At 42.2% G+C, this 15,984-nt stretch overlaps 1 protein-coding gene across 2 annotated transcripts in view; it reads right to left on the bottom strand.

Annotated features, from left to right (window-relative positions):
• Positions 1 to 14,500, bottom strand: part of IL6ST (interleukin 6 cytokine family signal transducer) — a 36,565-nt gene extending 22,065 nt beyond the window's left edge. For both annotated transcript variants that reach the window (XM_056324679.1, XM_056324680.1), the window contains exons 1-6: positions 14,366 to 14,500; positions 7,193 to 7,273; positions 5,742 to 6,053; positions 3,875 to 4,007; positions 2,436 to 2,596; positions 1,970 to 2,121 (exon numbers count right to left, since the gene is read on the bottom strand). In XM_056324679.1, coding sequence (XP_056180654.1) covers positions 1,970 to 2,121; positions 2,436 to 2,596; positions 3,875 to 4,007; positions 5,742 to 6,053; positions 7,193 to 7,259 — 825 coding nt within the window. In that variant the 5' untranslated portion in view covers positions 7,260 to 7,273; positions 14,366 to 14,500. The remainder of the gene's footprint in view (positions 1 to 1,969; positions 2,122 to 2,435; positions 2,597 to 3,874; positions 4,008 to 5,741; positions 6,054 to 7,192; positions 7,274 to 14,365) is intronic.
• Positions 14,501 to 15,984: the final 1,484 nt, after the last annotated feature.

Genomic DNA, 15,984 nt, shown 5'->3' with positions numbered 1-15,984 from the left:
ATAAAATTAAATCTGGCCAGGGATGTCAAGGATAACAAGGAAAGTTTCTTTAAGTATCTCAGTAAAAAAAGGCAGGCAAGGGAATATGTGGGGCCTCTCTAGAAGGAAACATGAGACCTGGTAACCCAGGACATGGAGAAGGCTGAGGTACTCAATCACTTCGCCCCCGCCCCCCCCCCTCAGTCTTTGCCAGCAAATGCTTCCGCCATACTGCCCAAGTCACAGGAGGCAAAGGCAGAGACTAGGAGAATGAAGAACCACCCATTGTAGGAGAAGATCTGGTTCGAGACCACCTAAGGAACCTGGAGGCGCACAAGTCCATGGGACCTGATGAGGTGCATCCGTAGGTCCTGAGGGAATGGGCAGATGAAGTGGCTAAGCCACTGTCCATCATGTTTGAGAAGTCGTGGCAGTCTGGTGAGTTTCCCATGGACTGGAAAAGGGGAAACATAAACCCCATTTTTAAAAGGGGAAATAAGGAGAACCTGGGGAACTACAGTCATCAGTCTCACCCCTGTGCCTGGCAAGATCATGGAGCAGATTCTCCGGAAAACTACGCTAAGGCACATGGAAAATAAGGAGGTGATTGTTGACAGTCAGCATGGCTTCACTAAGGACAAATCATGCCTGACAGATTTGGTGGCCTTCTGTGATGGGGTTACAGCATTGGTGGGTGAGGGAAGAGCAACTGATGTCATCTGCCTGGACTTATGCAAAGCATCTGACACTGTCCTGTACAACATTCTTGTCTGTAAACTGGAGACATGGATTTGACGGATGGACCACTCGATGGAAAAGGAATTGGTCAGATGGTCACACTCAAAATTGAGTTGCAGTCAATGTCTCAACATCCAAGTGGAGACCAGTGAGGACTGGCACTCCTCAGATCAGTATTGATACCGGTGCTCATCAACACATTTGTTGGCAACATGGCCAGCAGGACTGAGTGCACCCTCAGCAATTCACTGATGACACCAAGCTGTGTGGTGCCGTTGACATGCTGGAAGGAAGGGATGCCATCCACAGGGACCTTGGCAGGCTGGAGAGGTGGGCCTGTGTAAGTGCAAGGTCATGCACCTGGGTCAGGGTAATCCCAAGCCCAAATACAGGCTCGGTGGAGAATGGATTAAGAGCAGCCCTGAGGAGAAGGGCTTGTGGTGCTGGTGGACAAGTTCAACATGGCCTGGCAATGTGCACTGGCAGCCCAGAAAGCCAGCCAAATCCTGGTCTGCATCAAAAGAAATGTGGCCAACAGATCAAGGGAGGTGATTCTCCCTCTCTGCTCTGCCCTCTTGAGACCCTGCCTGGAGTACCATGTTCAGCTCTGGGGCCTCCAACATAAGAACATGGACCTGTTGGAGCAAGTCCAGAGGAAGGCCACAAAAATGATCAAAGGGCTGAAGCACCTCTCCTATAAAGACAGGCTGAGAGGGCTGGGGTTGTTCAGCCTGGAGAAGAGAAGGCTCCAGGGAGACCTTATAGCGGCCCTCCAGGACTGTTGTGGTTTAACCCCAGCCAGCAACTAGGACAAGTACCTAAAGGGGGACTACAATAAAACCAGAAAAGGACTTTTTACAAGGACATATAGTGACAGAACAGGGGGTAAAGGCTTTAAACTGAAATGGGATAGATTTAGATGAGGTATTGGGAAGAAATTCTTTACTGTGAGGGTGGCGAGACACTGGAACAGGCTGCCCAGAGAAGCTGTGGATGCCCCATCCCTGGAAGTGTTGAAGGGCATGTTGGATGGGACTTTGAGCAACCTGGTCTAGTGGAAGGTGTCCCTGCCCATGGTAGGGGGGTTGGAACAAGATCATCTTTAGAGTCCCTTTCAACCCAAACCATTCTACAATTGTATGATTCTAAAGTGAATGCTCTGCTAAAGTGAATCCTCTGCAGCAAGGGAACTTCTGTAGTTTGACAAACGGCTGGGTTACAGAAGAGTGACAAGGAACATAAGTGGTATTACCTGCATCCAGTTTGTGTCACCAGTGATTCTATAGCGAATATTAAATTTCAGCTTCATCACAGCTGCTGAAATACGATTCTCCCAGGAAAGCTTCAGAACTGTAGGCAGTATCCCCGAGTTGACTGATAAGTTGTGTGGAGACAGAGGTTTTACTGGAAGGAAAGGAGTTACAGTGAACTCTACAGCTGTATTTTATCATGCCTCTAGCAGCTGATACACTATGCTGTAACACTACCATTAATTGCTACTTCAGTAGTTTCTAAAGCAGACTGTTGTACAAGAACTTGCTATCTGAATTGGGATCAAGTCTCCCACCTTCCACACCTTTGTCCAGCACAGTTCAAGTTCTTGTCAACAATATTTTGGTACTATTTTTATAGCCAAGAAACATTAACATACCAATTCAGAAATATACACAGAAGCAGCAGTTACATACCACTAGTTTTAGTAAGAGGTATATAATTACCAATCTCAATGGGATCAAGAACAAGAGGATCAGATTCAGCCTTCCCAAGAGCATTTGCTGCTTCTACCCAAACCTCCAGGTTAACAAAGAACTGAACATCAGCAATTGTACAAGAATTGTTTACATCTTTTGGTATACAGTCAGGAAAGTTCTCTTGTGGCCTAAATGAAAGAGAAGGAAAAACATGGTACAAAGCGGTAAGTTTGGTTTCCTCTAGGCAATCTTTTTAAGCAGATCAGAGTGATCAATCAGTCTAAGCTTGTATGTTTCCCTTCCACTGCTACCTTGATAAGCAGAGGGGCTGGAAGAAAATGTGAAGAGATTAGAATGGCTTGGCCAGCTATAAATGCGTGATTGCATTAGTATAGAAACTAGAATAAGATCTCTTTACTTTGATTCCCCTATCTTCAAAAGCACAAGCCACCATACTGTGATAAAAAGCTGTACAAAAACCTGACTTAACTTATACAATTAAGATCAAGTATTGATACGTTTAATCAAAAGTGATATGGCTCATAACTAGAAACATATTCATGCATTACAAGATGTGGTCAATATTACCTGCACACCCTTCAGGAGTACAGTGTTACAGTTGCAACACATGATGAACAGAAACAATTTTTTGCTACACTAACAGATAGCTCTAGGGGCATCAGGAGATTTGCAAAGCATTAAAGTTTTCTAACAATCCACACTTTCTACTACACTTGTTACCAAAACACTTCAGCAGAACCAAGTAGGTGGAAAGCTGTAGGCAGTCATTCTTGTTTCCAAAGCAGAACAACAATTCTGTCCACTCCATGTTAAACTACGAGAGACCATCTGAAGGGTTTATAAAGTACTTTAGTTAATTCACTTTCACAGGAGAAATACTTTTGCTGAATATTTCATGTTAGGATTAATTGTGGACATACACTATTCTGAATTCTCCAGAAGTACACAGTAGATAATACCTCTACAAAATGCAGTCAGTGTATGTTGGTTTCTCTACTTGGAATTGTAGAACAGTTTGGGTTGGAAAAGCCCTTTAAAGATCATCTAGTCCAACTGTCCTGGACTGAGCAGGGGCATCTTCTACTTATTTAGAATGAGACAGAACAATCACCACAGAAAACCATAAAATATATAGTCTGCGTTGAGCAACGTAATGGCTAGGTATATTGTACTCAAAACACACTAATAATTTCTTTGAAGAACAGAAAAATACAAGATAGCTGTTACTCCAAAACAAGTGCAGCAACACACTTTCAAGTCTGAGTTAGAATTGCTTCAAATGTGAACTTAACTTTTCCCCTTCCCCCCAAAGCAGACAGAGATGCTTCAGAAAACTGGATTTAAGTTAAGAATATTTACAAAATACCAAGAAATTTCAAGCAAGTTTGGTTTATCCAACAAATAGTCTTCAAAGTTATTTAGGTATTCTACAGAGAGCTACTTACCACCTGTATTTCAACCTATAGTGAGTGTCCAGGAATGTATGCCTTCCAGGGTTCCAGGTACAAGTCATAGGATATGTGAGTTTTGACACCTGAATCACAATGCAGCTTAAATTCTTGGGCTTCTCTGGAGGTACTGCACAGAAAAAGTTAGCAACAAGTAATCTATGTACACATTTCAGTCCAGTAAGAATCATACTAAGTGTCCCATTACAGCAATTTCAGTGAACATCAGAAGTATTTATAGTCCGTTTTATTTCTAAAGCAGGGAGCAAAAAGTGCTAGATGGCATCCAGGAATGGAAGTCAAGAAACTTAACAAGCTGCTCTGAGAAACAGTAGACTACATAAGGAATAAGCACTTGATAGTAAGGAACAGCACAGATTATTTCTCATTCTGACGCAGAAAACCTGATACCATCTCTCATCTAAGTCTATTTTAACGCCCACAGAAAATTGCTAATGAGCACTACAGCTGGATTGGCATACGCTAACTTTGCCAATAACCTCAGCTCTAAAGCAACTGTGATAGGTCTGTTCTCCCTGACTTGAGCTATGGAAGAAGAATGCTTTAGCTGTGAACAGTTATAAGAAACATAAGGCATTTTCATCAATGCAGTTTAGTTGTGTGTAGGAGTGTTCAGAGTGAACTATCAGCTGAACTGGGTTTTTCTCCCCTTCTTAAATTCAAATCATAGCATACAAGTTAGTTTCTAGCTTTTAGAATACCACTGTTTACAAGAATATAATGTGTTTGCAGAATCTTATTTCCTTTCAAGCAGAATGCTATATTCAACAGAACTACCTTATGAACCTTTTAGTCTTTCTCCTGAATGGTTCTGTTCTTCTCAAACCTGTTATTCTCAGTTTACAGAATTTCTTTAACTGACAGTATGAAAATACATTGTCTTTAAATACAAATGTATCTCAAGATGCACATATGAATTATAACTGTAGAATGCTACCTGTACTTTCATTCAGTTTATCACCTCAGCATATTGCATCTGTCCTCACGTTTCCATTTATTTTTCCTGTCACATCTTCTGTTAAGACACTCCTCAGAGGTTGAAATGCAAAACACTTTTTCTGTGAAAGCATTGTGTAACTCATACTAGCACCACATTAAATTGTGAACTCAAGGCAATACCTTTTGCCAGCACTAGGAGGCAACATAATTCATCAGCCATTCATACCCGGATACTAAGGACACTTAAAGGTCCACCAACTATTTAAGTAGTATATTAATATTACCTTCCCAATACCTCAGTCTTGTCTCAAAGAGCCCTTGCTTATAACTATGCAAGTGCTATCACGCCTGAACAAAGAAAATTTATAATAAGCGTATTTTCTTATGTATAGAGGTAGACTAATCCAAATAATTCCATCCTTAAGGCAGTTAAGGTCAGTTTCAGTGATACAGATGGACCAAGTATTTCTCAGTCCATTAATAAAGAAAATATGCATGTCATAGTGTGACTATGAAAGCAGGACACACGACCTCACTGTACTTCCTTAAACACTGAAACTGAAGCAAATAAGGAAAAGTTAATTTTCCTAGGATCTATTTCAGTTAAATTCTGTAATTTAAATCTTTCTGCTTCAACATTTTTCTTTTGTTCTGTTTTATTCTTATTTCAACACTAAAATACTCCACAGTATTTTATATTTTTTAGAAAACCCTATTCTGTGCATATTTACAAGTTTTGATGGCATGTAATTTTAGAATTGTTTTATACAATTATCCAGGAACTGAGGGAATGGAAATAAATGTCTCAAGATATAGGCACTTCCTATTGCTTGCATTCTCTTCCCTGTTTCTCAAAAGCAGTTTTCTTAAGACCACAATAAAAGGCAAGAGAAATGGTACTTACAGCCTACTGTAACTGTAATTCCATAAATGTTTTGCTCAATCTGTCCATCTGCTAAAATGTTGCATGTCAGAGGAGTAGCTAGTGAAGAAGTGTCATTAAATGTGACACTGGAAACTGTTCTGTTTATTTCACGATACTGTTCTTTAGGTACCACTCTATTTTTAATTTTCCATATAATTTGATTAGCATAGATATTGCCAAAGTCAAGACAACTTTCATTCAGAATGCACAATGCTGTGAAGTTGGAGCCAAGTGCCAATACGGGAGACTCTGGGATGATGTGACCACATGACTGTACAAGTCCACCTGAAACTAAAAAGAATTGCATCTTTATTAAAAACTACAGAGCACTGCATAATCAATATTACTGATACAACACTAGAGTATATGTGTCCGAGCAAGAAATGAAGTGGTTACTTGACAGTTATAAAACTGAAATGCATAAATGTATTATAACTGAAATGCAGTTATAAAAAATGAAAATCAGTGGACACCAAGCAGATTTAAGGGACAAAACCAGTGTAGTGTTCTCTAGACTTTACAAAAGCAATTTATCAAACAAGAAAAGTTCTGTTAATAGACAGGGGGCTTTAGAGAGAGTGAAGACAATCAAGGATTGAACATTTAGTATGTTTTGAAGAAGGAAGGTAATATACTTGAGGTTACCCTTGCAGTTTAAAAGGTATTTTCTCTTGAGAAAGTGGAGAACAAAAAATAGGGATTGTGTGCACTACTTCTAGAAAAATGGCACGTAAACAGTTAAATACTTGAACTGTCCATTTCAAAAGCTTCAGTATGTGTACTACAAGCATATTTGGGAATTATAGTGAACTCTGCACATTTGATAATACTGTCTTTACAAAGGAACTTCAATACAATAATAAAATTGTGACTGTTGCGATATAGGTGCATAAAAAGTCTCAATTTTAAAGATTAAATAGATGACTGAAATACTGCTTTGAATCAACAGCCATACTAAACATCTTGAGGAGAATGATTTGCTACACAATAGCAGCGGACCACAGCTTTAACTTGATCACAGAACCTACTGCACTAATTCACTGCTAATTTATTGCTTTAACAGTGTTTAGTCTGACCAAGATATGATTTTATTTAGATACCATTTGGCATATGTGAAATTAAACTCGAGTTTGCTACAGTCACCAGCTCCAGTGATGTCAGTGGAATCAAAGCCATCTCTCACTGACCAAAGTCACTCTTCACTATTCTCTGTACAGAGATGAGCAAGGGATAGAAGCAGAAGTGAGTACGAGTTTAATATGCATTATTTTACCATAGTATCAAGAACATAGGCTATGTCTCTCTATACCAATATACCTTGCTTTCAGCCCCTACCCCACAAGTATCTAGACAAAAAGCAAGTGTGCGCTTCAACCATCCAGCAAAAGAAGCTCTAGAAATTTCTTGCGTTTGAGACACAGAAGTCTTACCTTCAAGAGAACAAAAATTCAAAAGCAGATATAAGCCATGGGCTACCCACTTCCACTCAGAAAACATTCTGCACAGAATTCCTGTAACAGAAAATTTAAAAAAAATTTAAGCTATTACTTTTCATTTTAGATCACTCTCAAATTCAGTTTGTATTTGATCAGTGACAATTTCTCAGGTACCCACGTTTAGTTTCCTGAAGGAGTTCATATCTTCCCACGCTAGAGCAAGAATGGGCACGCTGCTTCCATTTTACTCAGTGTTGTAACAAAATCCAATGTCTGCTTAAGACAACTGATGCACTTTAAAGCCTTCGTAGTTACAAATTTAAGACAGGCATCAGCTTAAGGTTTTTGTGTTGTATATGGAAACAAACTACTAGTACTTCTGTAGGAAGCTCAATTAGAATAAAGAGCATAACACGGAGGTTCAGGTTATCGAACAGAACCTTATGAATTTGATTATGGTTACCACACTTATCTAGCTTTCAAGCAGAACATAAATATGCTGAATACAAGGTTCAGAACAACTCTGCACAAAACCAGGTGTCTCATTCACAAGAGTGACTCAAAACATGTTTAAGAAATACAAAGCACAAGACTTCCACATCAAGAGATGTTGACTACTATAGAAAAAACATTAATTAATTCTTAAGACCTTACAAGGGAGTTTGTAATTCCTCAAAATTTGGGATGTTTATCATCATGTGATGTTCTTTTATTCTGTATTGCAGCAAAGTTCACTTGTTCTGTTTTGATAATTCTACAAAACAGTTTCAAGAAACTGAAGCATTCACAGACTACCTTCCACTCCAGTTTTGAAGCCACAAAGTCTCTCCTGGATTCTCCACTTGCGGTTACAAAAAGCAAGTGAACGTTCTCTACTAAGCATAGGAGCTATACTATTCTTAGTTACATATATGCATCTTTACAGGAATAGGTAATTTGCCTAGTCAAATAGGGGATAAAGTCCACAACCTGATCTCTAGAAGCAGACCATACTGTTCTTACAGCTAGAAACTAACCATGGCATTTCTAGGTTTACTAAGATTTGAGATGAGACTGCCTATAGCAGCCTTGCTTCTGAAATGTTTTTACTGACCTGAAAAAGGCAACTTTATATAAAAAGCAACTGTAAAAGGCAACTTGCTAAGTCTAAAGGAATTCCACAGTATTCCCTAGAAAGGAACATTTAAAATCTATATTTCTATTATCAGAACGACAAGGAACTTCAATTTATAACAAGAAATACTCCTTTGCTTTAATTGCATGTAGTTTATAGTAACAGAAAGACTCAAGGCATTTCATATAGATCAATAAAACTAGACAAGGCATTTAAGTACTAGTGTTACCAATACCAAGATACAGAACCTCATTCCTTAGGCATCAGCACATTTAACAAATCAAAGTAAACAGTATAATGTAAAGAAAAATCTATACTCACAATAATTAGAAGCCAACAATTAAACAAAAGCTAATCTCAAGCCTTTACAGCAGTCTTTGTAGGGCTCACCAACATAGCTGTGTTTCAGTTAGGACCAAAATAACAGGTATCAGAATCACTCAGCAGTATCTTTACTTGCATCTATACTTTGAGTTTATTTCTCAGAGCCCACCAAGATTTCCTACATATAAATTTTACTAAAATTTACTAAAAAATACTAAAAATATTGCCGATTAGAAGACTTGGCACTTGTGTTAACAAGCACTTATATTTGTCACTAAAGCTGTTTTTTTTAACTATATAACAATACATTTATAATCAGATTGCAACTGTACAGAGTTGAGACTAAAAAAGCTACTAAAAGTACTCTCATTGGGCTAGATATGAAAGCTATTATACAGTTTTAAATAGCTAAGTATGTACTGCACTTATTACAAGTGTACAGTAAGAGAACTGAACCAATTAATTTTTGCTTTTTATGGATGTAAAGTTTTCCAGTATCTGAAAAATAAGGTTTCTACCCACCCAAGTCTTTCTGCATTTTAAAATCCCAATTGGTTTCACAAATTTTAATAAATTCACATGGTGAACACAACCAAAGTCAAAAGTATTCTCTTTTGATTTAGGTCTTCAGAAAGTGACTAAAACCAGCACACAGGAATCTATTTTAGTTTCTTGATTTAATATTTATCAGAAATACTGCTTGCTATCTAAAGCTTGTTGTGTTCTTAAGGGTTGACCTTATGATTTGTTATTTTGAGCAAGACTAATTGAAAGGTATTTAACAATTTTGAGTCGCAGATCTGAAACTCGTAAGAACTCTGCCGGCAACTACAGGCTAGGTAGGAAAGAAGCAGCAGCTCCACCTCCCTGTTAACTGCCAAAAGCTGCAAAACAACAGCAGAACTGGCTTCCACATGGAGAGAGTGAAGCAGATGCAAAAACGCAAGAAGTGTTTGTTGTTGGTTTGTTTGTTGTTTTTTTTTTAAAGAATGTTCAATATAGCTTTTCTCTCCCATTTGGTGTCAGGATTAGTGCTATATTTGAATAATGGCAGTGTCAACTATGCAATACTTCACTACAAAGTCACTGGTTTTCTGCTTGGTAATAGTTTACCTCAGGCTTAACAATGTTTCCACAAAACTATTCAAGAACTGCTGGTGTTAAAATCATATTAAATCATTAAGTATGGCATGGGTTAATAAAAAAAAATACTGTGAAGCACCTGAAGAAACACAAAAGCTAACAGTACAAAAGAAATAACCAACTCAAAAGTAAACAATAGTATAGAATTATCACATGTTTTGCTCTAAAGTATAGCGTATTCTTGTAAGAAATCAAAGTCAAATAACTTCATCTTTTAAAATAAATGCCATTTCTACCTTCAACTGCCTTCCAGACCTAGAAGACAACATTTTAGTTGTCCTGAGCAAGATTCATTTACAGATGGGAAGCTGCAGTCCCAATGCCTACTACTGTGCACTTTGAGAAGTTTAGTATCTGTTTCGAGGGAGCAAAGAAATCCTCCACAGTTTATAGTACTTATTCCACCACACTCAGCTCCTGAAAGGCAGGAGAACTGAGACTTATGCTCTACCACCTGCATGGAAACTTAAGTGGAAAGCCCACCCACCCAAAGTACAGCAAACAAGCAGTTGTTAACTACAGTGTCAAAACCACACTAGAGTTCAGCACCTATCTGCTTTTAGGCTCCTGTGATATATTTACAACACCCCTCCAATCAATACAGTTTGATTGAATTCAAAGAAGATTGAAACTACACACCTCCAAATCCACAAAAGGGCTATTGCAATCCCTTCTAATGCATGCTATTTTAAAAACATCAGTGTCTCTGGCTTTTAAAAGATTGATTCTAAATTGAAATTTAGTTCTAGGGGAAAGAACTAGAGTTACACTATGCAATTCCATCTGTCTTGCCTAGATGAAATCTGGAAAAAATAAAAAAAATATGGTGGGGTTTATAACTAGCAAAACAAGGAGCTGTACTTAGATTAGTAATGAAGATACTCCTGTGGAAACTAGTGTTTTCTAATCAAGCATAAAAAAATGCTCAAGTGTAGATGGTGCAGAAACTCTGCAGATAAGCTGTATCAAAACTTTAAAACATAGTGCCATCATTCAAAAGAAATGCTGTTAAACACAAAGTAGTTAATGGTGAACAGTTTCTCTGCAAGTCTGGACAACGGAGAACTCAATAGTTTCAGCAACTATGCAGCACAGCCCAAAGTCTTCTGTTTTACAAACTGGTGTAGTGTACTGGGAATCTAAGGTGAAGGTTTAACCTTATGCTGAACTAACATTGAAGCAGCTAGTCAGTTCAGCTTCTTTTTTAAAAAAAAACCAAATCAATACTTTATCTATATTATGTAGTTGTTGTAGACCACTAAGTGAAAAGGAATGGTAGATAGAGAAAGAAACTCGTGTTAGAACTTTGTCAGGTTATTTTCACAGTTAAGTTTGCAAAAGTGGCAAAGTACCAAAGTCCATCAAAATACTAAACAGTAAAACCAACATGGTCAGTTTAGAGCTGTGGCTGGTGACAGCCCTTAACTCACAGAAGTTATTTTAAAGAGGAAAAAAACCCTTTTAAAATGCTGTGATTACTTCAGTAACGACAGACATGAAACTCATATGCCACAAGATCACCCCATTTAATCCCTAAATCATATGGGACTTCCATTATTTTTCACATCCTGCTATCATTTTGAAAGGAAAGCACTAAACCTTTATGTCTGAACCTTAACCTGATGCTTCAGGCCGTGTCCTGTGAAAAGCCAACAACCACCCTGAAGTCAAGCTTTATATGCACAAACACCACCAAGGAGTTTTCCAACTAACCTGTGAATAACAGTTTTTGAAGAAATGTCAGGCATTCATGCAAAACAGGTATCACTCCTTATTCTGAGCAACAGAAAAATCTTACAAACTGATCTTATTTCAAAAATCATGAAAATTACTCCCAAATGAATACAGATATATGCCATAAGATGACTTATCACTTCCCCACTTCAGAGAGGTGACACTGTCCAAGTGACCTACAAATGACAATTCCAGTTTAAAAGACTATAGCCAAAATAACATTCTTGCCAGCAAAGCCAGCTTCCAAGTCAGGAAGTACAGATAACACCACAACCACCACAGGAAGGTGTTAAGTCTGTTAGGACTCATCATCCCATCAATCATGAAAGCCCAAAGGTTACTGGTAAATGGATTTCCAGAGATCCTTTAAAAAAAATTAAGACCTAAGCTTACAGCTTCAGGTGGTAATCTCTCACTAAGAATCCACATATATTAGGCAGATGGAGCAAGTGATAGTGCACACAGCAGCTACCACCTGAGGTTTTATAACAAGCCAGGTAGTACTTAAAGCCCATGTAAAAGCTGTAGCTATCCTCAAGGAATTTTGATTACTCAAGCCGTGACTGCTTTATAATTAGGAGTACTTCATCCGCAAGCTTCCTTCCTTCCTCCAAGCTTACTTTCTTCTTTGAAATATTTATGAGACTGAAAAAACCCCAAACACCTCTAAGATAATCACTTGAAAACCTTATGTAACATTCTATGCACAGAACATTCTGAAACCGATTTTCATATTTAAAATACCTATACCCAAATGATATTTCTAACCCTTTCACCAAAAAGGCAAGTAATTTCTCCGTATTAGTCATCTGTCTGCCTCTAGAAGGAGGTTTCTTCCTACCTCTGGGGTTTTAGTACAGACTCATAATGAAACTCCCAAACAAAGGGGCACAGATTGTTCTTTTCAATACCTTCTTAAACTGTAGAAAATTTTCTCTGAAATAATTCAGAAGAATTTTTTTGTGTGTGCAGCTAGCAAGTAGCTTATTACAAATGTCTTATTTTGTATAAATGCTCTCACCTTGAAGTCAAACCTTCAAGACTAACAATCACCCGTGCTGGTTCTCTCCTACATTAGTAAGAGTTGTCTAAACTAATTATTCTAAAAAAAATCGGCCAAGAGGTTTATTTATTTTCATACTGCGCTAGTGCTAATCCTTCAGAGAAGCAGCATCGGAGACAGCCTATCTCCCTTTTGCATACATAGTTATAGATCTGTGTGTATCTTCCCTGACCACCCATATGTATATGTATAAGCTTTACTTTAAAAGTTTACATGTCTAGAAATGTGACCAAGACCCAAATATTTATTTTTAATATTCAAATTCTAGAAAGTAATACCGAAATTTCATTATCTGCTCCTACTTTCTTATTGCAATACACCAACATACAGATTAAAGAGTTTGTTGAGTTCAGAAGTTATGTACTTCCAACACATACCTTTTATATACCCTTTGAAGTAGTAGCAGTTAAGAAGTACAAAATTTATAAAAGTTCTATAAAGGAAAAGAAGGTGAAAGAAAAAAGCCCGTAACTCCCAAAGTATCTGACCTCTTCAGGTTGCGGCCCCCCTTTCCCGCCCCCCCCCCCCCTTCTCAGTAACAGGACAGATCACTAATGACAAGACGATAACCCCACATAATTCAATTATCGGGCTTCTCCTTCAGAAATGCCTCAGAAGTAATGAGCAGCCACCAGCTGGCAAACACCTAAGCCTAAAACAAGGCTGAAAACCGAGACTGGGATTTATCCTCCTCCCCGCTGCCAGCACACTTGGCAGGCCGCTTTCCTTTGTGCCTCGGCTCATCATCTGCAAGATGAAAATAACGACACCGTATTTCTTTCGGCAGAGCATCCGAGGCCCAGGGCAAGGATGAGCGGCGCCCAGGAGCACACCGAAGCCCGCAGGCCATCCAGCCTGCTACCGCACCCCTCCCCCCAGCCCCCACCGGCACCCGGGCCAGGTGTAAAACAAAGCCTGCCTTTCTTTCAAGGCTAGCAGTTTTCTACCTTCTCGTCTACAGACGACGAGCACAGACCACTTGTGGTGAAGGCAACAAACCGCCAGCTTTTCAACAAGAAAACGCCTGCGGGTACTATGGCCAAGCTTATCAGGCAGCTGAAAAAACCCGAAAGGCACGAGTCCAGCGAGGGTCGCAGCACCTCCATGTCGGCATCAACCACCACCACGTTAGAGAAAAGCCTGGATAATCTTCAGCCTTGCCCTCCGCGCCACGCCAGCAGCTTAGTAAAAACCGCACCAAGCCAGCGGCCGGGCTGCGGCCGGGCACCCCGCAGCTGGCATTACGCGCGCCGGCCAGAAAAGAGGCTCGACGGCCCCCCCGGCCCCCACGCCGCGGAGGCCCCGGGCGGCCCGGCAGCGGCCGAGGCCATATTGCATTTTAAGCGCCACTGCCGGCCAGCTCCGCCAGCGCCCGCCGAGGGCAGGCGAGACGCCGCTGCGGGGAGCGGGCGGCCGCACCCGCCCCGCCTCGCAGCTCGCCAGGCCGAGCCCCGCTCGGGGAGCGCTGCTCACGGCCGCGGCCGGACGCCCCCGCCACCGTGGGGAGGGCGAGGAATCGGCTCGGGAAGCGAGTGGCGCAGCGCTGCCGCCCTCCCCCGTCTCCCGGCCGGCGCTGGCCGAGCGCCCACCAGCCCGCCCCGGCGTCCCCGCCCGCGGCGCACGGCCCGGCCTGCCGAGCCCGGCTACAGCCCGGACGGGAAGCGCGGGGCGGCACAGCCGCCGCCGGCGGACGCTCCCCAGGGAGAGGGGCACACGGGGGCGGCGAGGAAGCCGAGGGGGACGAAGCGGAGGGGGAAACTGCCCACGGCACGAGCCGCCCGGCCCTTACCTGGCGCTGCCGCCACCTCACGGCGCCTGCACCCCGCCGCCGTCCCCTAGATAACGGCTCCGCAGCGCCGCGCCATCGCGCCGCCGTCCCGCACGCGCGGCCCCGCTCACGGTCACGCTCTTCCCCCTCCCCGGTCCCCCCGCCCCCCGCTCCCTTCCCTCCTCGACTCGCACCGCCACTGGCGCGCGGCGGCCGTGACGCCACCTCAAGGGGGCGGGGGGCGGAGCTTCCCGTAACGCGCCGGCCGGTGCCAGGATCCGGGGCGCGAGGCGCGCGCAGGGGGCGGGAAGGGCGGTGGCGGCCTGTGAGGGGAGGCGGGTGCCCCCCTCCCCCCGCCCTGCCGCCGCCATCTGCTCGGCGGCCCCCGCGGCGGTGCGTGGGGCGCCCTCCCCTCGGAGAAACGCTCCACGCAGGGTTTTTCCCTTAAGGTGTGTTTCAGGGTGTGTGAGAACAGACGAGGGGCTGGAGAGAGCCCTGCTTTCCGGGGGGGGCGGGAGGGCAGTCACTTCCGTCGCCCTTGCGGCCCTCCCCTCTGTAGTGGGCGGCAGCCGTGGGACCCCTAACAGGCCAGCCAGCCCCTGCCCGGGCCGCCGCCAGCGGGGCCTCTGGAAGCTTCTCCCGGCCCTTAGGCGTCCGGGCCTCTGCTGCCGGCGCGGCGCGGCTGTCCGCTCGGGGAGGCCTGAGGAGCCAGCAGCTTGCCCAGCCTTTCGCGAGGCTCCCCTGGGAGCACGGCTGGTTGGGGAATCGTCTTACCAACAGCAGTGGTGTTAGCAAACAGCTGTTACCGAGAGCACAGTCCCTAGAAAAGGTGTTTGTGGAAGGCTGGGTTGCTAGAAAATGGTCTGTAATTTAGATTGTTCCTGTGATCTGGATCCAGGGAATCATCTGTGTGGCCTGGATGTTGTCCTTGTACGTTTCTTCATTCAGTAACCCTGAAAAATTACTTTTGTAAATCGGCTACAGGTGTTCCAAGATGGCCTCTTCATTCCAGATGATTTTTTTCCGGTCAGTGAGTGAGAAGGAACAAGTTTCAGTGCCACAGCCACAAACTTGGGCTGCTAAGAGTGTCAAAACAGGCGGCTTCTAGTCAGGAAACTACCAGACATCACTGATGCATGTCCGGTTGCTTCCTGCCATACGCTTTAGGCTTTCACCCATTTACTTTTAGATTATCTTTGGGCTCAAGTGGGATATGAGCTCTATTTTATTTTTAGTTACATATTTAGAGGAATAGGCAGATTGGCTGGACAAATAGGGCATCTAGTCCAATATCCCTTTTTCAAACAGTAGCTGGCATGAGCTGCTAGTGAGAAAAGATCAGGAACTTTGGAAAAAGGTAATGGAAAATAAAATTTTTCTCACCTTTTCAGTACCAGTCTGATTGTTCGGTTTACTTTCTAAGATAGCTTGGTATCCCCCCACAAAAATACTGTTACTAATTCTGAGAATGTTGTATATTTTATGTATGAGTAGAACTGGATAGACACTTCAGAGGTCATTTAGTTTTTAGATTTCCTCATGACAAAATCGACGATACTTAAAAAGTTTCTGATAGGTATTTAACCTTCAGATTAAATGTATTACTTTATGTCCCTACTCACAGCTGATGCTCTTTCTAA

This window comes from Falco biarmicus, chromosome Z (genome assembly GCF_023638135.1).
Source record: "Falco biarmicus isolate bFalBia1 chromosome Z, bFalBia1.pri, whole genome shotgun sequence".
NCBI classification, from domain to species: Eukaryota; Metazoa; Chordata; class Aves; order Falconiformes; family Falconidae; genus Falco; species Falco biarmicus.
This window is presented reverse-complemented; position numbering and strand designations above follow the sequence as displayed.